A 23,739-nucleotide genomic window follows, 5' to 3' on the forward strand; every position below is an offset into this window, starting at 1 on the left:
AGATATGCTGATGATATTATTGTTTTTCTTAGTTTAAGGAGAGTGATTGTATTTTAGATGTCATTGGCAACATCTTTTCAGTGTTTCAAGCATGCTGCTCACATTTTCTACTCACGCATGAAGTTCCCGCGGAAAATTTCATTAGGTTTCCAGACCTCACACTTACATTTCATCCTCATGTTCACATGTACTGGAAGTATAGTACAAGGAATAAACAGAATCTTTGCCTTATCATTCCTCCCACTCCAAGCTGGTCAAAAGAGGTATTGCCAATCTTTGTCTGTCAAATGCTGTTACTAAGAATTGCAATCATAAAATGCAAAATAGCATGGTTGAGCAGCAAAATAGACTTTTGTTGACTGGATACCCAAAGTCGTCCATAACCTCTGTAGCTGAATATGTGTTTAAAAGTAAAAGCGCCTACAAGTAAAACACAGAAGTGATGAAAGTCTTCGAGAACAGAAGAACCTTGTGGTTATGCTGTACATACATGGCACATCACACAGGCTGAAAAAGGTTGCGGCCAGGATTGATGTAAAACTGGTCTGTTCCGCACCCAGCAAACTCGCTCGTGTGGGTAAGAGGGTTGTGCAGCTTGGCACAAAAAGAAAGATTTGCAACATAAAACATATCAAGAAATGCTGTATTTACTCAAGTAATGACTGCACTCGCATAATAAATGCACTCTTAACTTCGGTCGCCAAAATCTGAATTTTTTTTTCCCCGCGTAATAAGCGCATGCATCCCTTACATTCATCCGCTGCAGTCCTGCTAATCAACACATGGAGGCTTCTTGCCCATCTGTTGCAAATGCAAATGCATTCCTTAGTCGGGCTGTGTAAGGCATCCAGCGATGTCCGCGTGTCGTGGTTAGGTTCGTCACGTAGCAAGGCGTGTGACGCGAGGAAGATGGAGACAGTCAGGAAAACAAAGAGACAGTGAGGAAAACAAAGGGAAGTTATATTGGACAAAAAAAAACTATTACACATACAGTACTACAAGTCGTAACTGCACGCGGTTCACACACAAAAGAAAAGAGTAAACAGTCTCACAGTCTGTGCCGTAGCCCGGTGCCTTGAAGTGAGACCCGTTGCGTGCTCGGACGCAGCCGTCACTTGGATGATCAGGTCAGCATACCGCTGTAGAGGGCAGCACCAGGTCTAGGCGTAGCCGAAAACTGTAAGCGACATCGGCTCGGTGGACGTGATCAGCAGCTCCGGTCTTTCGAAGGCGCTCGCCGTACCGGAAATGTCCGCAGGACCACTCACCCAGAACTCGTGCTTGGCCACGCCGACACGCCGTGCCCCGAGGACGTCAATGGCTCGAGGACAGGAACCCGGCCTTTCGAACCTCACGCGTAGTTGCGGGTTCGCTCTAGGCTCCTTTGCGTCGTCTTGCCGGCCTCCGAACAGCTTCGTTCTCCGCGAGCGTCTCCTCTTCCTTTTTCAATGGGCGCGCTGCAATGCCCCTTCATTCTTTTCATCTTCCAGGTGATGTGGCGCTGTCATCTGCTATGCTCACATTTTTTCAAGCTACTACATCACATCACCCCCCACTTAAGAAAGTTCTTCCGGTAGAAGAACTTGAGGTCAATGGGGACACGTTGGCTCGCAGTCGGAAACACACACGTAAGCACCACTGCACACTATAGCAGTTCCGAGCCCCGCACACTCGGCACATTCGGTCACAAGAGTACACACAAGAAAAAAAAAAAAGAAACAAGCCACAGAACTAAAGCGTCATGATACTTGTATCGCGCTGTAAGGTTCACATCATAAGCTATTGATACCACTGAGCATCGATTCTTCATACAGACGTTGCTCACGGAAATGGCAAACAGCTCATGTAATCTGCGCCTATGTTGTCTCTGCCTTTGATATACTCGACCGAAAAGTCGTACTCCGTAAGAATGAGGCTCAACCGTAAGACGCGGCTGTTCACATGCTTGACCGACTTGACGTACACAAGCGGTTTGTGGTCAATCATAGCTTGCAATGTACGAGGTGTGTTTTGCCAGGAACATCAGTAAATACGTTGTCGTACCTGGTCAATAAGTTGGTGACTCGCACGTGCTGGGTAGGAGAAAGTGACTCCGATATGCTTACGTCAGTAGACGATTCCTTTCGTTGGAATGGTACGCATGGTCGCTCGTCACTTTCAGTGTCATCCCCCTGGCAAACAGCTGATGCTTCATGCAGTGGTGCAGGCGGCCGTTCCTCATACTTCTTCAGTAGGTTTATATGGAATAGCGTGCTTCTGGTACGGAGGTCAATTAAGTAGTCGACATCATTTCCCTTCTCAAGGACATTAAAGGGTCCCCTGCCACGTCAGAACCAATTTGTTGGTATCCGATGGAAGCAGAAGCAGAACCTTGTCTCCAAGGGATAATTGACATGGTCTGGCCTTTTGGTCATAATGCTTCTTTTGTACTATCTTCGCTTTCTGAAGCTCCTCCTTGGCTAAACGGCAGGTGTCTTCAAGACGATTCCGCAGTTCGACTACGTACCTGTAGGATGTTTTTACATCATCATCAAGATGATCAGTGGCCCATAATTCTTTCAATATCGCCAGGGGACCTCTGACAAAGCGGCCGTAGAGCAAGTCGAACGAAGAGAAGCCTAAGCTCGACTGGGAAACTTCGCGATAAGCGAAGAGTAAGGGCGCCAGGTACCGGTCCCATTTTTTCGGACACTACTGACACATTCTTCTTATCATTTGTTTCAGGGTGCCGTTGAACCTCTCTACAAGGCCATTAGCCATGGGATGATATGGGGTTGTTGGCAATTGTTTGAAGGAGAGAAGTCGGCTTAGCTCCTTCATTAGGTGTGACGAGAATGACGTGTCTCTGTCACTGATTACCTCCCGTGGGACACCTACACGAGAAAACATCTCCAGAAGTGCCTCAGCGACTTTCTCCGTCTCGATGCTCGGCAGTGCTACAGCATCGGGATAACGCGTTGCCATGTCCACCATTGTCAGTACGTACTTGTTTCCGCCCTCTGACATCGGTGATAATGGACCCACAATATCAATGATTACTCTCTTGAACGGGGTGTCAATTATAGAAGTGTTGCCGAGAGGTACACGACCCACCAAGTGCTTGGGAATAGTTCTTTGACATATATCACACGATTAAACAAATCGTGTGATGTCTGACTGAGCCCCTGGGGAGTAGAAGTCTTCGAGTACCCGGTCTGTAGTTCGTTTATTTCCCTGATGGCCCGAAAGAATGCCTTCGTGGGCCATTTTCATAACAAAATGTCGGAGGCACCTTGGTACCACCAGCTAATTCACCTCCCTCTTAGAGTGAAGGGTGTACTTGTGATAGAGGATTCCGTCCTTCATAAAGAACAATATTTTAGCAAACCTTATCTTGACCTCTTTGTTAACGGCTTCGAAGCATTTCCACAGGCTGCTGTCTTCCTCCTGTTTGGTTCTAAAGTCCTGTGGCCTGACGTCCAAGGTGTTAATAACTGGAGCCGGAAGTAGATGTGGATTTCCTGCCTGTCGGTTTACCGCAGCATCTTTTGTCTTGAAACGTGTTTTCCTTGCAGCCGACATCGAAGTCTTTGCATACAAGGGTCCGTGTGCAGAACCAGATTTTTCTGCGCCAGAATACTCTTCTGCAGTGTTCCGGGTGTAAAGACGGCTCTTCCAATTGTTATCAGGGTTGTGAGCATCTTGAACGCCTTCCACATTTCCTAAGACAACATCATATAAAGGAGTATCCATACAAAGGGCTCGAGTTTTGCCAGTGAAGAAAGGTGAAAAAATTTCCACGTGTGCTTCAGGCAGCTTCATCAATCGTCCATCCAAGAGGTAAATCGAGGAAATCCTTCCAGTCAGCTTGAAATCTGCCACAAGAGACCTTTTGACAATGATTGAATCGCATCTGGTATCTCGCAATACTCTTGCGGGATATCCTTCGAGTACACCTTCGCCCGTAGGCATTTATTTTTCCTTCAGCTTGGCTGGGTGCGTTTCCGCGCACTCCAGACTATAAGGATCACAAAGGGAAGCCTGCAACTCTGAATTAATTATCTTGGCTCCATCTCTTTGTTGAAAAGAGCATGAGGCCTTCTCAACGCTGTTGGCCTTTTTGGAGCAGTCACCTGTTTTATGCCCAGTGCGGCAACATTTTCCACAAAAGGGTGGCTTTGTACCTGGATCCTTTGTGTTGGTGCAGCAATCAGAAGCTCTGTGACCCTTTTTGTTGCAAAGGAAACACTGTGGTCTCTCTTTGTCATCCTGCCGCTCAGACGTTCGAGTTTGACCTGGAGGCTTGCTCAGGATATCGCCTTTACATTTGCCAAGGTTAATCATCCCCTGGGCCTCCAAATAGTGGTCTGTAGCCTTCGCAAGTTTTTCAAGGCTTTCACAGTTTCTTTCTTTAAGAAACACAGCGAGTTTTTCATGGCATTGAGCGAGAAACTGCTCCGAGACAATTTTGTCTCGCAGAGCATCGTAGGTCCGGTCTGTCTTGGCCATTTCTTGCCAATGGTCAAAATAACCTAATAGACGCCCGGCAAACTGCGAACCTAAAGCGTTGTGGTAGTGTTTTCTTCAACGTTATGTAGTGCGTGGCATGTTCTGGTGCCATCCTACCAACTACACTCAAGGCCTCTCCGGTCAAGCAAAGGCTTAGTGATAGGGCCCATTTGTCTTGCGGCCAGTCTTGACTAGTAGCGACGCGCTCAAATCGCTGTATATATGCGTCCAGCTCATCCCGTTCCTCGTTAAAGGCTGGGATGAGTTTATGTGGACTTCGGTAGCCCTGCGTGGTGCCTATGGGCGCACCCTCGGTAAGCTGCCCAGTAGTTGTGCTACCTGCTGTCACACCTAACTGATGCAACCTTAACTTGAGCTCAAGAACTTCCTTCTCCGATTGTAATCTAGCGACTGCCTCTGCCTCGGCTTCTTTCGCGGCATTTCGTTCAGCCAGACGAGCGTAACGTGCCTCTTTTTCGCGTGCGCGTTCTTGGTCCATCCATTCTTTTAGTGCTGACCTACTTGACCCCAATTCCTTTCCGATTGCCGTCAGCTTATCTGCTTCCATCATCGACCGTCACACACACATACGCGATGTGATGCTCTCCTTAGATGTAACAAGAGTAGTCCTGTCTCGCGGATGCCAGATATGTCGTGGTTAGGTTCGTCACGTAGCAAGGCGTGTGACGCGAGGAAGATGGAGACAGTGAGAAAAACAAAAGGAAGTTATATTGGACAAAAAAAACTATTGCACATACAGTACTGGAAGTCGTACATGCATGCGGTTCACACACAAAAGAAAAGAGTAAACAGTCTCACAGGCCTTGAAGTGAGACCCGTTGCGTGCTCGGATGCAGTCGTCACTTGGGTGATCAGGTCAGCATACCGCTGTAGAGGGCAGCACCAGATCTAGGCGTAGCCGAAAACTGTAAGCGACGTTGGCTCGGTGGACGTGATCAGCCGCTCCGGCCTTTCGAAGGTGCTCGCCGTACCGGAGATGTCCGCAGGACCACTCACCCAGAACTCGTGCTTGGCCAAGCCGACACGCCGTACCCCGAGGACGTCAATGGCTCGAAGACAGGAACCCGGCCTTTCGAACCTCGCGCGTAGTTGCGGGTTCGCCCTAGGCTCCCTTGCGTGGTCTTGCCGGCGTCCGAACAGCTTCATTCTCCGCGAGCGTCTCCTCTTCCTTTTTCGATGGGCGCGCTGCAATGCCCCTTCATTCTTCTGATCTTCCAGATGATGTGGCGCTGTCGTCTGCTATGCTTGCATTTTTTTAAGCTACTACATCACACCACGCCCCGGCAGGTGTTATCCGCTCTTACTCCCTCTCTCATAGCAGCAGCTACAGGTGCGCTTATCCTCGCCCCTAGCGAACGGAGCATGTGGTGCGAGAGAGTGCAAGAGAAGGTAGGTGCAGTGCTTCGCCACTCCTTTTCTCGCCGTTCGCTCTCTTTTCTCCCTGCACTCCACTCTCCGGTCCGCTTGCGCCTCACTCTTGACCGTTCGCTGGCCTCTCAAGAACAAACAGAAATGTGTGCTCGAGACGCCGATGTAAAATGCCAATGCCGAGCTGAGAACGCTGCTTGTTTAATTCACTTCATAGTATTTTTTAAGCGTACACGCTAGCTACTAAAGCAGGAAACGAATACCGCGTTTCTTGCGAGAGAAAAACGCCTCATGCAGCGAACGGCGCTATTGGCTGGACAATGTAGGAAAAAAAATTATTTTTCTAACGTTGGGTTTTCTGGTGGGAAACGCCGTTATGGATGCTACTCAATGCATTCGCATTTCCTCACAATTCCCTTCGGGGAGATAGGGGCTTTTTTTTTTTCCATTATTATTATGCCGACCCCCCTCGGCCGCTCCCTCCTCTCTTCGAGTTTTCCCTTCCTCGATAGCACTTCTTCGTGAGAAAAAGGAGTTTCTGCACATGAAGTGAATACGTTTTTGTGACGTGTCAGCACTATAAATTCTTTCTCTCTTCAGAAATAAACCAATTGGAAATCAGTGCTCATTGTGTACGTGTGTGAGGCCATCATCTTTTGCACTGTTATTTTCCCATCATGAATGGCCAACAAGCCCAATTGAATGCCACATTGTATTTACCAGTGTAGTCATGAAAACTGGCTAAAAGATTGCATTTTTAATTACAAAACTGAGAGTCGTGTGACCTGCTTTGCAGACGCAAACTAAGGACAACTTTGTGTGTATAACATGTGGCAACTGCAGTTCACGCTGAGGTTGAGTGCAGTTTTAACTGAGGTTCGTCGCAACTGAGGATAGTGTGTACGTGTAACTAGGGTACTAGAGGCTCGATGGTTATTGTCACTGTACAGACATTGCAGAATGTACGCACTCCTTTATGCCTACCACACTCACCATAGTTGAAGCAGCAGAGCACCAGGCCACACGCAGCAAAGTAGAAGTGCTGCGCATTGGGACTCTTGCCCAGCAGGAAATTCCGGTGTATCAGTGCCAGCGGGTAGCCTACACAAACACACACACGGTAAGCCTCCAACTGCCCTCTTCCAGCGCACATCTTCTTGACTGTTGTCACGAGGAATGCCAAGAACAACTACTAAAGGCACTGTTGGAAACAACCAAGCTTCACTCATATGGGGTAATTATGACTTTTTTATACTGTCCATGAGAATGCATTCACTGAGCACACTCTTACACACACTGTTTAATGTCCTACAAGTCTAGCATTGTCCACGGCAAAGGAGCAACTGACAGAAGTAGCTGAAATGGCCCTACGCAACGAAAGTATATGCTAGACGGGCCTTTTTCGAAGTGAAATATGCTTTCTCCCTGCAAATGACACAAACGTGTCTCACACAGCTCGAGCCTTTACAGCCTGCATTTCTGAAGGGTTGACTAGTCTGTACAAAATAAACTTGCACTCTTTTCTAGTGACTCCAGTAATGTATGCGCACATTAACCACACTGCCAAGTTCAAGCTGCTTTTCTCAATCAAGAAATGGTGAGGAGCTCATTCTTGTGATATGAAAAAGGGCATCCTCAAACAATTTTCGTTTTACTGCATAACAATAGTATTAACTGTCACAGGCTTTACAACTTGTGCCTTTAGGTAGCATTTATTTGTTTACTTGAATTACTCCTGATGTCTGCTGGAATTACACAGAGAGGTGGTTACACTTAGGTTAGACAATATTAGGCCGAGGCAAGGGAGGTGCTTCCACATGGATGCTGACTACGGTGTAAGAATAAGTTAGGTGCTGAGAGTCACCGCTCCGCATGAGGAAAAGGTGTGGGCAGATTGTGTTCGCCAATGACCTTGAGCTACGAGTAGTTGCGATCGCGCGAGTTGACATGGCACTACTGTATGGCGTGCCATGTATTCGCGCAGCGCTCATTCTGAAATCCACCCGCCAAAGAGCATCTTCCTGAAAGCTTTGTGAGCATGGAATTTTGTGATTTAAGAACGTGTTGCCCTGTGTCTGTGAGCCCTGCCAGTGCATTAGTTCAGGTGATTCGCGCTTCACGATTCAGTGCACGTAGACCTCGGCACTGCATATGACTTCGAATACGCGTCAGCGGCCTTGTTCCTGGCTGCGCCTCGAAATGGGCAAGTGGTGTTTTGTCCCAAATTGCAAGTCGGGGTATTGGATTTGTACGAAGCGTGTGTCACTTTACAAAGCTCCACATGGACCACAGCGCTTGGATAAGTGGCGACAGGCAATTCCGAAAGCTGATGAAGCCTTGCAGCCTATTGACCATATGTGCGTGAAGCATTTCCCCGAAAAAGCGATCTCTATCACATATCATGCAGAATACAAGTGAAACGTCCTGTTGCAAGCACCAAAGAAACGAAAAAACCTGTCTAAAATACCTGACCGTGCAGAAAAAAAAAAGCAAAACAGGAAAGCTCAGCAAAAACGGCTGGCTCTACTGCTGACATCTTGGGAGCGGCGAGAGCCAAAAGGTTCAACTGCATCTGAAGTGCCTGACACGACCGCCGAAACAACAGAAAATTTATTGCGCGTAGACACAGTTTTTCCTGAGCATGATGGTGATTAATCAGCAGGCACGCATACAAAAGGTAGCGCTTTAACTTCTGCAGCGACGGGCCTCCTACACGTAAAGAAGAGGATGCTTCTCAACACATCCTGCGGGAATCCTTCATCATGCGGGAAAAGTAATTTTTTGTTTTAAATTGAGATGCCAGATTTTTGAGCTGCCTCATGTATACCTATTTGGACCAAGAAAAATTAAATATAGAGTAATCAGTGAACAGAAATCAATGTACATACTGATTCTGTAATGCAGCTGCCATGATTATAAATGTTATTCCATGCTTTATGTGGTCAAGCCAGATTTTCTCGTTTTTTGGACGTCTCTAGCGGCGCTTCATCGTCACCATCTTGCAACATTGCCGATGCACTTCCGACCACGGTGCTTATGACACAACACCTTTTAATTATTAATTTGAAAGCCTTAGATATCCTTAGATGCCTCATCAAACGCGGATTATGATTGTCTGCATCTCATGTCTGTGGCGTAAGAGTCGAGCTGCACAAGATATACTGCTTTAGGTAGTGTGCTCTCTTCCACTTTCTCATAAGCACTTCATAGAGTTCAACTGCGCACGGCCAAATAAAATAGCGCAAAGTATGATGGCAGTGGCCCAACAGTCCCAACATGGGTATGGTATGAGTTAAATCAGGGTCAACTTTCGGGACCCAATGAAATTTTCCCACCCATATTATACTGCTTATATCCCCAGAGGCCGAAATGTGTGAAGCTAACAGTAAGACTGCTAAGGGTAGTGCGCCAATATAGGTTTTTAACAGAATACGTGCAAGTTACCCGATACATCAAGTTTTCTGATGAAGTTTTTCGTTCATTCTGCTGAACAACAGAATTCAACAGTGATATCCGCACGTGCTCTACCTCTTTCTCTCTCTCTCTCTCTCTCTCTCACACACACACACACACACACACACACACACACACACACACACACACACACACACACACACACTACTATCGCCTTTCTAATAGCTAGCGCACCTTTGCCCTCTGGCTGCTATTGTTATTGCAAACACCTCAAATTATCTCTCACAAACAATGTCGCTTTTTTTGTTCTGAACCAAAGATGCCGACACTGCCGACAACGTAGTTTATACGAAACAAGATGTTTAGTGCTCTCGCCTCAAAATGCAACCTCTTTCTGCAAGCCAACATTAGCTGCTGTTGGTGCACTTATATCACAAAAACGCTGTTAGCAAATAACCTGCATATTAAATTAGGAAATCAATTTCGTTAAAGCAGTCACTATGTATAAATTTATTGGCTTCCATGTACATCTGTATATCGAGCGAAATAAACCAGCGAGGTTTCGCAGCAATAACCTTCTACATCCGGATCGGGTCGCTCACCAGTGAGCGCCTTGGCCCACTCTCCGCGAGTGCCATCTGTCGCAATTAACGGAAAATGTCCATGCGGCGAACACAGACTAGACGCACCGTCGGGCGCGGTGACATCACCTAATTTATTCTTACACCATGATGCTGACACAGGAACAAGTGGAAGACAAGATTTGTCTGGACCTTAGTCTTGTGATCGATTAACATGATGGTTCTGGGTTAGCAAAATAGTTTTTTTAAAGAGGTAACTGCTTTCTTCTTGATAACAGTTCCAACAGATCAAGGTTAGTTTGGATAATGAATATGCTTGCACTGCGGGAATAACTGCATACAATAAAAGGCACAAACAAGTGCTGAATGGCTTCAAGCAAGCAAGTTATTGTGTTGTCGATGAAATCGATGAAGCATATTCTAGTTTAGATGTTCTAGTCCTGAAGATTATAGGAAATACTGGTTAACAAAAGGAGTGGTTTATTTTTGACGAAGTAAACTGCTGCTAACTCTTACATAAACTAGAAGTACTTAACACTGACCATGCTATAATTAAATGGATTGAAGCCTTACTGACTAATTGTGTTCAGTTCGTTCCTGCAAATGACACAGTTTCACCTGCGAAACATGTCTTGTCTAGAGTGCCACAGAAGTCCTTAGTGGGACCTTTATTATTCGTGGTCTACATCAATTACATGCCTACTCACATTCTCTTATATATTTCTTTGTTTGCAGATGATTGCATGATCTAACGTAAAGTAACTAACACCACTGACTTCACCATATTTCAAAATGATTTGATCACTGTGCATGAGTGGTGCTGTACTTGGCACATAGAATTAAACATAAGTAAATGTAAGGCTTTGCGAATTTCAAGTACCACTACGGCGGATCCTGCTTATCTCATGAATAATAAACCATTAGAATCAGTGACATCATACAAGTACTTAGGTATACATATAACCAACAACTTATCCTGGCATAAACACATTCAACATATCACAACTAAAGCAAACCATACTCTAGGTTTTCTTCACGGAAATTTTCACGCATTACCATCCGGTTCTGAACTAGTTTTATACACCACACACATTCGTCCACAGCTTGAGTACGCATCAGCAACGTGGGACCCCCACCTTTTTACCTTAACTCAATGCATGAAGGCAATACAAAACCGCACTGCCCGTTTCGTTTTAACTAGTTACCATTGAACATCCAGAGTAACCACCATGAAAGCATAATTACAACTTTCTTCACTTGCTGCTCTCAGAAAACATTCTCATTTATGTCTTTATCATAATACTTCCTATCATAACCCACACATGTCTTCACTGTTGAGACACGCCCCATTTTTGATATCAGCGCGTCTCCACCATCATCAGAAAGTCCAGGTGCCCAAGAGTAACACAATCGCCCATTCATTATAGTTTTTACATAATACTGCTAAGAAGTGGAACCAGCTTATTGGCTCTATCACAAGCATTCAAGATCCTATACATTTTTAAAAAGCCTTGTTAACTAATTAAATATCTACATTTAGCCTTTGTAAAGTTTTCTCTTAGTTATACCACTGTGAATCACTTTGTATATTTACTGTGTGTATTATAGTCCTTATGTGTTTTTAGCTTCATCATTGTCATCAGCCTGACTACGCCCACTGCAGGCAAAGGCCTCTTCTATGATCTGCCAATCAGGCCAGTTTAGTGCTTTCCGTTGCCACATTATGCCTACAAACTTCTTAATCTCACCGGCCCACCAACTTTCTCTCTCCCCTTCGTGCATTTACCTTCTCTGGCAATCCAGTCAGTTACCCATAATGACCAGCAGTTATCCTGCCTACATGCTAAGTGCACGGCCCATGTCCATTTCTTCTTCTTGATTTCAACTATGATATCCTTAACCCCGGTTTGTTCCCTGACCCACCCCCCTCTCTTCATGTCTCTTAAGGTTACACCTATCATTTTCCTTTCCATCACTCGCTGGATCGTCCACAATTTAAGCTGAACCCTCTCTGTAAGCCTACAGGTTTCTCCTTCGTAGGTAAGTACCGGCAAGATACAGGTGTTATATGCCTTCCTCTTGAGGGTCAGTGGCAGATTATCATTCATGATTTGAGAATGCTTGCCTGATGTGATCCACCCCATCTTTAATCTTCTAGTTATTTCACTCTGATGGCTCAGCTCCACGGTTACGACCTGTCCAAAGTAGACCTAATTTTTTACAACTTCCAGCGTCTCTCCACCTACTGCAAAGTGCTGTTTTTAGCCAATTTGCACATTACTTTAGTTTTGTGCATAATAAATTTCAGACCTTCTCTTCTGTCGTCTGCATCCAGTCCAGTAATCACGAGTTGTAATTCGTCCCCTGAGTAACTCATCAAGGCAATGTCATCAGCAAATTGCAGGTAACTAAGATACTCTCTACATTTACTCTTCCCAATCTAGCATACTGAAAACCTCCTGTAAACACACTGTGAAACACGCTCCGTGTCTTAGACTATTCTTTATTGGGATTCTGTCGTTCTTAATGGAGAACTATGGTGGCTGTGTATCCACTGTAGATTGCTTCTAGTATGTTTATGTAGGGTTCTTCGATGCCCTGATTCCGTAGTGTCTGCATTACTGCTGATGTCTTGACTGAGTCAAATGCCTTCTCGTAATCTATGAAAGCTATGTATAGGGGTTGGTTGTACTCAGCACATTCTCTATTACTTGACTGATATAATGAATATGATCCATTGAAGCCTGTATGAAATCCTGCTTGGTCCTTAGGTTGATTCAACTCTAATGTCGCCTTAATCCTATTAGCTATTATTTTTGTAGATAGTTTGAAGACAACACACAGTAAGCTGATTGGAGAGAAATTTTTCGATTAATTGATGTCTCCTTTATTATGAATTAAGATGATATTTGCATTCTTCTAAGATTTTGGTACCCTTCCCGTCAAGAGACACTTTGTATATAAGGTGGCTACTTTTTCTAACACAATTTCTCCACCATCTCTCAGGAGGTCTATTGTTACTTAATCCTCACCAGTGGTTTTGCCTCTTTTCATTCCTTCTAGGGCCTTCCTTACTTACCCTGTCGTTTCTGGTAGGATGTCGAATTCTCTTCGATTATTATAGTTTCTCCCAATACCATACTGGTTCTTTTGGCTTCTGTACAGCTCTCTGTAGAACTCCTCCACCACCTCGACTATCCTATCCATATTGGTTATGACATTGCCTTCCTTGTTCCTTAATGCATACACCCAATTTTTGCTTATGCACAAGTTTGCCTTCACAGCTTTTAGGCTTCTACCACTTTTTACAGCCTGCTCAATTAACTACCACGTTATACCTCCGGATGTACACTACCTTGTGCCTATTGATTAACTTCAAAAGCTCCACTAGCTTTATATTGTCAGTTGCATTTGAGGCTTTCATGGTATATCATCGCTTAATTAGATTTTTCGTCTCCTGAGATACTTTGCCAGTGTCCTGTCTAGTGACTGTACCTCCCTCCGACTTCTATTGCACACTCTTTGATGATACTAGTAAGATTATCGTTCATTCTGTCAACGTTAGCATCAGTTACCTCGTTTAGAGCCTCGAATCTATTCGAGGCTCTAAATCTGTAAGGGATTCAGCCGCGAAACTGAATCCGTGTACCTTCCCTCTCACTGTTAGCTCATTAATTGGCTTCTCACGTATCATATTTGTCTTTGCTTTTTGAATCTAGGTGAATGTGAGCTCTTGCCATTCTATGGTCATTGCATCGGATCTTGCCAACTATTTCTACATTCTGTACAATGCCTGGGTGTTTACATAGAATTAAGTCTATTTCATTTTTAGTTTTTCATTTTTAGGTTTAGGATTGACGTCACACATACAAAAGGAGAGAGAGACGATTGCACGACTACGATCGCGTGTTCTTTGGCGGCGCCATATGCCAGGAGGCGCTTTTAGTACAATAAAAACGCCGTCTTGGCACGTGCGCACATTCAGAGGCTCGGCGACGAAGGATGAACAAGGCTACTGAGCGGCGTGTGCGCAAGGCAGCGGCCGCTCGCACTCAAAGAAGAGACCCCGACGTGCGGGCGCGCGAGGCAGAAGCGCACTGCAAAGCGACGCGGCGGCGCCGCTAGGACCCTGCAGTACGACACAGGTAGGCCGAAGCAGTGTGGCAGTGGCGAGCAAACCCAGCTTCGCCCCACTCTCCATCAGTCACCCCATGGGTATGCTGTCATTTTTTTGTGTTGCTCTTTCAGTGTATGGCGTACAGAGTTTGCTGCCTCGAGTATTACACCGCCTATCATAAAAAGCTACCTTTAGAAATATACGAAATAGGAAATGCTCATGCAAAGTGTACCAGTCACATTGCTTTTTTTTCTGCCTTCTTGTGCAGCAATAACTACTAGTGAATTTAAAAGATAGGGCATGCAAATATGTACACTAGAGAAAGGTCAGGACTCCACAAACCCCAACTAACAACAAAAGATGCCCCAATGGCGAAAAAAGGCATGAAAACTCATCCTTGCATACACATGCAATGGGTGAACCGATCATGCGTAGGCATCTTTTTTACTTACATAACGAGTAAATCAAATGCGTTAACCCTTTGAGATGCTATGCAAACAGTTGCGTACACCACTCGTTTTTGCTATTTACAGTAAGAAGAAGCTAAGAAAGAGCAAGATTTATCACACTTGGGCTACAGTGAACCTCTTACATAATAAATTTGTCCTTATTTACCTTCATTTTGCAGTGTACTGATACATATATCACTTTTTTGAAGTTTTGAAGACACTACCACATTTAACAAGTCGTGTGATGTGCCGCTTCCTGCAAGCACTGTGAAAAGAAGACATTTACCGTGCTCAAAATGGGTATAACAGAAAATGAATCTTGCACCATATTCCTAGCCTGTGCTTTCATTCTATTCATGCAAAAAGTAGACATCAATGACTTCAGGGTAAAGAGATATTCAAATACAACTTGATTAAGATGAGTCAGTAGAACACACTAATTCAACAATTATCTCATCATTGTTATTGCAAAGCATACTGTGTGACTTGAAGTAACAATGTAGTGATTTGACACATGTACAGACAGTTCTTCATATGCGACGTCTAAAAGGGTTGAAGGGGTACCGACACATTTTTTTGAAGCCGAGTTTACTAAGCCATACAAATCTCCTGTGAAGAGAAATGGCTCTGAGTAAATGCAACACTCGGCAAATGCTGATAAGATATTCTCATCATCATCAGCCTGACTACGTCCACTGCAGAATAAAGGCCCTTCCCATGTTCTGCCAGTCAGCCCGGTCCTGTGCTTGCTGCTGTTAATTTATACCCGCAAACTTCTTAATCTCATCTGCCCACCTAACCTTCTGTCTCCCCCTAACCTGCTTGCCTTCTCTAGGAATCTAGTTAGTTAACCTTAATGACTAGTGGTTATCCTATCTACGTGCTACTGCCCGGCCCAAGTCTATTTCCTCTTCTTGATTTCAACTATTATGTCTTTAACCTCGATTAGTTCCCTAATCCACTCTGCTCTCTTCTTGTCTATTAAGGTTACACATACCATTTTCCTTTCCATTGCTCGCTGCGTCATCCTCAATTTCAGCTGAACCCTCTTTGTAAGTCTCCAGGTTTCTGCTCCATAGCTAAGTACCGGCAAGATGCAGCTGTTGTATACCTTCCTCTTGAGGGATAGTGGCAATCTATTTGTCATGAATTGAGAGTGCTTGCCAAACGTGCTCCAACCCATTCTTATTCTTCTAGTTACTTCAGTCCCGTGGTTCGGCTGCGCAGTTATTACCTGTCCTAATAGACATGGTCTTTTACAACTTGAAGTGCACTATTACCGATCTCGAAGCGCTGTTCTTTTCTGACATTATTGTACATTACTTCCGTTTTCTGCAGATTAATTTTCATGAGTTGAAATTAGTTCCTTGAGTTACTCAGCAATGCAATGTCATCGGCAAAGCGCAGGTTACTAACGTACTACCCACTAACTCTTATCCCTAACTGTTCCCATTCTAGGCCTCTGAAAACCTCCTGTAAGCAAGCAGTAAATAGCATTGGGGAGATTGTATCCCCCTGCCTTACACCCTTCTTGATTAATATTCTGTTGCTTTCTTTATGAAGCACTATGGTAGCAGTTTCTATTCTATTTTGATACTAAAGTCAATTTTCTCACGGCACACCTAACGACATCGACACTAACTTGATGTCAGGCTACAGTACAAATCCTGGTGACTTCATGCCGCAGTCTGGCTAGTTGTGATGCTGTCAAGCACCAAAACACAACAAATTGCAGCTTCCTCATCGCCTTCTCAATCGTCTTGCTCCTGTTGTGCGGTCACTGCCATCCACCGTACCTGTGAAGCGAGCTAGCGTAATCTAGAATGGTGTACGTGCACATGCTACGTGCCTGTGAGGTTAGGAACAGTAGGAACTGAAACTAGCTTTAAAAGCATGCTGCAATCAATTCAAGGATGCACTCACGCTTGCTGATACATTTCCTACGCTCTCGGGGCCTTGCCTATCATTTGACGCAAAACAATAAAAGTAAAAAATTTTATGTCAGTACCCCTTTAACATGTAGACCTCCATGCATGCGGGATCGATAGAATCGCCAATTGCATGGGCATGATCAGTTAAGTTTTTATGCCTTCTTTCTTATCCACCGTTATGGGCATCTGGAGTTTGTGGTGGCTTTACTTTGTTCTTTCATTTGCATTTACATGCCCCATTTTGGAATACTTTTAAATAAATATTTACTAACTGGCTCCCCACATGAAAATGGATTGTGAATTCCCACCTGGAAATTACTCGTGAGGCTAGGAATTCCCTATTTCCTGCTGGAAATGGCATTTCCATCCAGGAATGTATTCCATTCCCGGCTGGGAGTGGCATTTCCAGGCTGGAAATACAAATGATTCCCGGCTGGAAAGCCATTTCCAGCTAGAAGTTTTCCACTCCCTGTGAGAAGCTATATTTCCAGCGGATAATTTTTCAAGCTCCAGTAGGGAAATAACTTTCACAACATAATATTATACTGTTTGTGTGGAGGAAGTGGTATATTTGACAAAAGAAGTCTGGCTACACAAAAATTTCTCTAAAATTGATAGCAGATTAATTTAAAGATGACTTGGAATATTCATCACACAGCTGATAATCATATTCCACAATTATGATCTTGAGCGCCCCATACTGCTGGGTTGGCGAAAAATGTAATCCTAGGGGCAAAATGCACTTTTATTCTATTTTTGCAAAAGTACATAGACGTGTGCCCAGTCGACATGGTTTTACAAATGTTACAACTACATACGTCTAACTAATTGCTTGCTCAGTTGCTCATTGAGCCGTTGCACCAATAGTTAATGTTTTGAGCAATAGCAGTTAATTCCTGGTCAAAAAGAGCTCAACTGTCAACAATCACCATTGACTGCCTTGATTGAACAGCACTGTACATGCTAGTTTGCTCTTGCGATGCAGCAACCATAAAAGACGCCACACTGCCTATTTTCGTTGACATCTCACTAGCACTATTGTATTGTATTGTATTGTTCTTGTATTGTTTCTCGGTGCTTTCTGGCATTAATGCAAAACAATAACCTTCTCTGTATTATGAACATTGCATGAAACAATTTGATTTTTTTTTTTTTTCAATGGTAAGTTCATCATACATAGTGGTTCAATATTCCGTATATGATTACACCTCGGCGTTTTCCTACAGCACATGGCGGCTAGTCGTAACTGTGCCTGTGCACTCAGGATTCCCTATTCTAGCAAGTTTCTTTGAAAAATACACGAGTGAATGTTACATGAAATAATTATCTTTGACCAGCTTTGGAAAATGCAGCGAGTGATGCCCAGCATATTCGAGCGGTATTTACTGTACTCAGTGCGATGCCTTGGAGACATGAGCACAGACCAAGGGACAGTGATTATCTCTGCTCAGATTTTTCCATTTGGAAATAAGTGTTGCACTTGTATATTTCAAGAATTGATTGATTGATATTTAATGTCCCAAAACCACGATACCATTATGACAGACACGGTATTGGAGGGCTCTGGAAATTTAAACTACCTGGGGTTCTTTAGCGTGCACCTAAATCTGAGCACACGGGCCTACAGCAATCCCACCTCCATCGAAAATGCAGCCACCGCAGCTGGGATTCAATCCGGCGACCTGCGGGTCAGCAGGTCGCCGGAGTACACGGGCCTACAACATTTCCCAAAGACAACAAAGGATCCAATATTAAACATAGTGCAAAAAACACGAAATACAAATGTAAACATAGCACTGTTTCCATCAACTAAAACTTATTAGAAGAACATACCCACATATACAGTTAAGGGACTAGTCACATGACGAGAGAATAAAGATATGAAAATAAAGTGTTTTAGTGACAAGCACTAAGGTAATCAACTGTGATACGGAGCAACACTATCGACGGCCTTGCAACACACGCCTCACCGCCTCTATACATTTAAAATCCTTCTTCAATTTCTCACTGCATTTTTTTCCTTGATTTTATCTTGCTAGCGCACTTGCTTTCTTCAACCTAGGCCTGGCCGCAGTCCCTGCAATACAGCGAAACGTTACAACGTGGTGTTCCATTCAAAGAGGCTCAGTGGTAGAATAACCTATTATTTAAGCAGAGCTCTATCTGCCTGACGTAGCTTTTCTATCATGACAGAGGTATGTTGTAGACCACTCGCCTACCACAGTCAAATAACTTTTCCCGATGCTTGATGTCGCCCCTGTGGTCCTCCCGACCTAGCTTCCGCAACCTCTTGTCCACCGCCGGACAGAGCTGGCCAAGCTTTATTCCACTTGAAAAAGCCCCTAGACAAGTTTCGTCAATAGAGGCGGTGATGCGTGTGTCACCAAGATGTCGATAGTGTTGCACCCTATCAAAGTTTATTACCTTAATGCTTGTCACTAGAACACTTCTTTTATTTTCATATTTTTATTCTCCTGTCAAATGTCTAGCTCCTTTTGCTTATAAGTACATATGTGTGTATATTCTAATAAATTTCAGTGGATGAAAACAATGGACTGTGTTTCTGTTCTTGTCTTTGTTCTTTTCACAACATTTAATAATAGAATATTACCAACCCACCCAGCCAAACACCCTCCTGACTTAACAGAGGAACCTTAACAAAGAATATACAAAATGTAATGAAGAGTATGAGGCAATCCAAAGGCTAATATCAAAGAAAACACGTCCTCCTTATTGCAGCAGGAAAGGCACCTTTTCCTTGGAAATGCTTTCCGATTTAGAGTGCTCCAAATTTTTTGCCAGAACAACTGCTATATCCTCCTGGAAACGTCTTGCGTTTACGGCGGGAATGACTTCTATTTTCAGCGAGAACGGCTTCCTTTTCTGGCTAGAATGGCTTCAATTTCCGGCTAGAATGATCTCCATTGCCGGCCAGAACGGCTTCCAATTCCTGCTAGAATGACCTCCATTCCTTGGCAGATTGGCTTGCTTATTCCAGCCAGACTATTTCCTGTCTCATAATCTGGCCGGGGCAGAAGATGTTTTCCAACTGGCTCAGCTCTTCGCTATTTTATTACTGCTTGATTCATGTTCACATACCGGCTTTTTCGGTTAGGCACGAGACATGCTATCAGTATTGTGCTCCCTGGACGACTCGATTATTCCACAATGACACGTAGCATATATCACAACACACTGCCACTGGGAGATTGCAATGCGCATAATATAAAACGGGCCCAACAAGAGCACGCACGTCACCCGCAAACGTAGCACAAGTGCCCGACTCTCATCGAATCGTTCTGCGATCAGAAAAGCACGCGTTTACTGTAACGCTTCCTCGGCACTTTTTCCTCATGCTGCTCGGCCAACGAACCCGAGCACGGGCCATTGTGCAGACGATCACGCTCGCTTTCCTCAAAAGCGCTTGATGAGACAGCAGCTCACCTGACAGGATGGTGAGAAGAAGCCGGAACGCTGCTTCAGAGGACCCCAAGTAAGCGGCCACTTGGCCCAATATACCCGGCGCAGTCATGATGCAGCAGCACGAGGTCGAGCACTCACCGCTCGCGTCACACGGGGAGCTCCTCTAGAAAGAACACCGCCACCGGCACTCACCGACGGACGTCGTCTACATGCGAAAGCACGTAGTACATACAAAACCTTTGGCGGTGGAAAAGAAAAGTCGGACGGTGAATGCTGTACGGATCGCTCGTAGTAGTAGCACAGAACAGTAGTAACAGTGGTAGTTCTCTCGTACCACTAATTTCGCCGTAAGTAAATATAATGCTTGAGTGGTAATGATGATATTCATGAAACTAGTGATAACAAGCATATTTGTAATCTGCATTACAAGAATAACAGAAATAAAAAGTTAAGGAAAAAGTTATTGCGGTTGCATTTTTTGTGGAAGCTCTCTGTGTGGTTTTGGGCTAGCAGACGCCGAAAAAAAAAAAACTATATGCGCCGGCCGCCATCTTTGTATGGGCTCGACTGATTGTAATGCAGGCGAAGCTGAAGACCTTCGGTTGTTACTATAGTGAACTGGAATAGTTGTTACTTGGCGTTATCTTCAAACACACGTTCCGCCATGCGAGACGTTGCGATTACGAGTGGCGGCGAGTATTTGAAGCTAATAGTTTCGGCTGTCTTTGTGTGTGTGTCCTGTGAAGCTTCGAATTCCTCCCGCGAACACCGGCGAGCCGCATCTAGTACGCTGGCTGCACTGTTTTTCATGAGTTGCGGCGCCTATCGAGTTTTAAATGCGCAGTATTTCTTGTACTTGGCGACAACTTTTCTTGCCAATGAAGGGAAGGCTACGGAGGCAGAGCTTCTGCACATGCATGTAGCACTATGCGAAGTAGTCTGTTTTGGCGCGCGTCTCGTAACGCTGTGGAAAGTGACGGCGGCGACCCATCAGCGTTTTTAGATGGCGATATGACTCCATTTTCACAACGAGAGTGAGAAAGGGCTGAGAAGAGGGTTCCTAGTAGTACATCAACAGGCCCAGATGACATTCCAATTATGCAGATAAAGACATAGGGTCCGAAGTCTAAGCAGACTTTGAAAGAGGCAGTGAGCAAAATAATAATCGATGGTGAAGTCCCCGATGGATGGAAACTTAGCAAGATGAGCATGTTTTATAAAGGAAAGGGGGACAAAGCTGACATAAACAACTACCTTCCTATAACAGTGACATCTCGTGCTCTAGAGGCTGGCAACGCAGATGATAAAGGAAAGACGGCAAGCATGGATAAAGGATGAGGGGTGCTGGGGGAACTGAAGAATGGGTTTCGGAAACACAGGGGGTAGGAAGACAATCTGTTCTCACTGACGCAGTGCATCGAAATATCAGAAAAGGAACACACGCCCCTGTGGCTAGCATATTTGCATATCAAGGGAGCGTACGATAGCGTGGTTCAAGAGGACTTGTGGGGAATACTGGACACACTAGGTGTGGAAGATGGAGTCACTAATCTTTTAAAGGATATCTATAAAGATAACGAGGCAGTAATAAAGTGGGAAAAACATGTATCCAAGCCCGCAGGGGTAAAACAGGCACTTAGGCAGGGGTGTCCTCTGTCACCCTTGTTATTCATGATGTACCTACAAGGAATAGAGGCCAAATTAGAGGGAAGTGGACTGGACCTCTGTTTCGCTATACAAGGAAAACTCATTGAACAAACACTACCAGCATTGGTGTACGTAGATGATATAGTGCTAATGGCCGACAACAAGGAAGATTTGCAGAGGTTGATGGACATCTGCGGTAATTAGGGAGATAGGTTAGATTTCAGATCCAGTAAGGAAAAATCAGCAGTCGTGATTTTTAATGATACTGAAGGCAGTGAGCTTAGAAAACAGGAGGTCACGCTAGGGATAACAGATAAATGCAAATATCTGGGCGTATGGATAAGCAAAATGGGACCGAGTACATAAAGGAACCCGAAATATAGGTGACGACTAAAGGTAACAGGAGTGCAACAGTGATGAAAAACAGGGCACTATATAATTACAATACGTATGATGTTGTGAGAGGATTATGGAAAGGGGTCATGGTTCCTGGTCTGACGTTCGGCAATGCGGTCTTGTGCATGATATCAGAAGTTCAAGCAAGATTAGAAATCAAGCAACGTGGAATAGGTAGGCTTGCCTTAGGAGCTCACGAGAATACACCAAATCAGGGAGTACAATGTGATATGGGATGGACATCATTTGAGGGCAGGGAACCTAGCAGCTAGATAAAATTTGAGATGCCATTGAGAGAAATAGGGGAGGAGCGTTGGGCTAGGAAGGTATTCAGCTACTTGTACATGAAGAATGTCGATACAAAATGGAGGAAGCGAATTAGAAAATTGACTGTTAAATACTTAGAAAACAGCAGGGGGCCAAACCAAAAAGAACTTTCGGTTAAGAAGAAGGTGAAGGAAGCTGGGACCAATATGTGGAGAATTGGCATGATTAAGAAGTGCACACTAGAGATCTATCGAACTTTTAAGCAGGAAATTGCTAAGTAAAGAATCTATGATAATACTCGGGGTAGTTCTCTACTGTTTGAGGCGAGGACAGGAGTATTGCGAACCAAGACATATCGGGCCAAATACGAAGGGGTAGACACGGTATGCAGTGCATGTGGTGAAGAGGAGGAAACTGCCGAACACTTGATAATGTTCTGTAAAGAGCTTCACCCTATAGTTCAGGATGGTGGCACAGGGTTTCTCAAAGCACTAGGGTTTAAGGACAGGGAGGGCAAAATAGACTTTAAGCGGGTAGAATTAACTAGAAGGAGGTTATCTGACTGGTGGCTTAATTGAAGACATGAGTGAAAATTAAACCCTTCACTGCAAAGTGCCAGTCCTCAACTTCAGTATTTAAAGGGAAAAAATTAATGAATCTAGTTTTTGGTTCACTAAGTATTGCGGCTTGGTGGCGTTAGCCACCGCCCGATCTATAGGGTACAGCCATATCGATCCATCCATCCATCTAGATGCAGATGCCGCTTAGCGTTTTGGGTGCACGTAAAAAGGAGGAACATTCTCACGCGTTCAAAAACGTGATGTCACAGCAGTCATAACAAATTAAAAGAAGTGAGAATATCTTGCTGGTGTGAGCTGCGTCCTGTCTCAAGTAGCTCCACGTAGAAAATAAAGGAGGAACATTTAGTTTTCACGTTGAACATACGGGCGCTACTTTGGAACTATATTTACTGGTGGTAGGTTGCACGTGATTCGGCTCCGTAGCTTCTGTTCACTGGCACTGGATCGCGCGTTAGAAATTTAGTCAAGGACACCAAAACACTGCTGTGCCCGGCAGTTTTTAAACATCTCTATCCTGCCTGTACAGGAAAATGCCCGCACTGTGCAGAGAAGTCTTCGGATATCTTCCACATGGTGTGTGCATGCCATTCAAACCCTCGCTTCACCCCAAAACCGAATCCCACATGGGAGAACTGGGATGCAGCCCTGCTCGGCTGCTCCGACCTGGCGAGCCAGAAGGCCTTGGTAAACCGAGCTCGAGTCGCGTTGGACGCCCATGCGCTTCTGCAATGAGGAGCCCACCTAGTGTTTGTGAGAGGTGGCTCACACCAGGCCACCCTCCACATACTCCCTGTATATAAATAAAATGAAGTTTTTTTTTTCGCTCTCTTTCGTCTTGTGGGAATCGAGAGCGCCCTCCTACCTGGCGCCTCGTTCCCCGGCTACCGCGCGCGCGCCGACAGCGTAGCCCGGGCGCACATAAGCACCAGCACCCGCCAAGATGTCTGCCAGGGCGCCTCTTGGTCTGGGCCAGTCAACCGTCGGCTCCTTCCCGCGCTGGCATGTCCGGGCACGCTACGCTGGCACGCTACGCTGGTACGCTGCGCGGGCTTACGT

At 44.9% G+C, this 23,739-nt stretch overlaps 1 protein-coding gene across 1 annotated transcript in view; it reads right to left on the reverse strand.

Annotated features, from left to right (window-relative positions):
* The window catches only part of nes (lysophosphatidylcholine acyltransferase 3 protein nessy), a 179,714-nt gene extending 159,649 nt beyond the window's left edge, over positions 1 to 20,065 (reverse strand). The window contains exons 1-2 of the mRNA XM_037420032.2: positions 19,814 to 20,065; positions 6,871 to 6,978 (exon numbers count right to left, since the gene is read on the reverse strand). Of these exons, the coding sequence (XP_037275929.2) occupies positions 6,871 to 6,978; positions 19,814 to 19,901 (196 nt within the window). The 5' untranslated portion in view covers positions 19,902 to 20,065. The remainder of the gene's footprint in view (positions 1 to 6,870; positions 6,979 to 19,813) is intronic.
* Positions 20,066 to 23,739: the final 3,674 nt, after the last annotated feature.

Source organism: Rhipicephalus microplus, chromosome 3 (assembly GCF_043290135.1).
Source record: "Rhipicephalus microplus isolate Deutch F79 chromosome 3, USDA_Rmic, whole genome shotgun sequence".
In the NCBI taxonomy this organism is placed as follows: domain Eukaryota; kingdom Metazoa; phylum Arthropoda; class Arachnida; order Ixodida; family Ixodidae; genus Rhipicephalus; species Rhipicephalus microplus.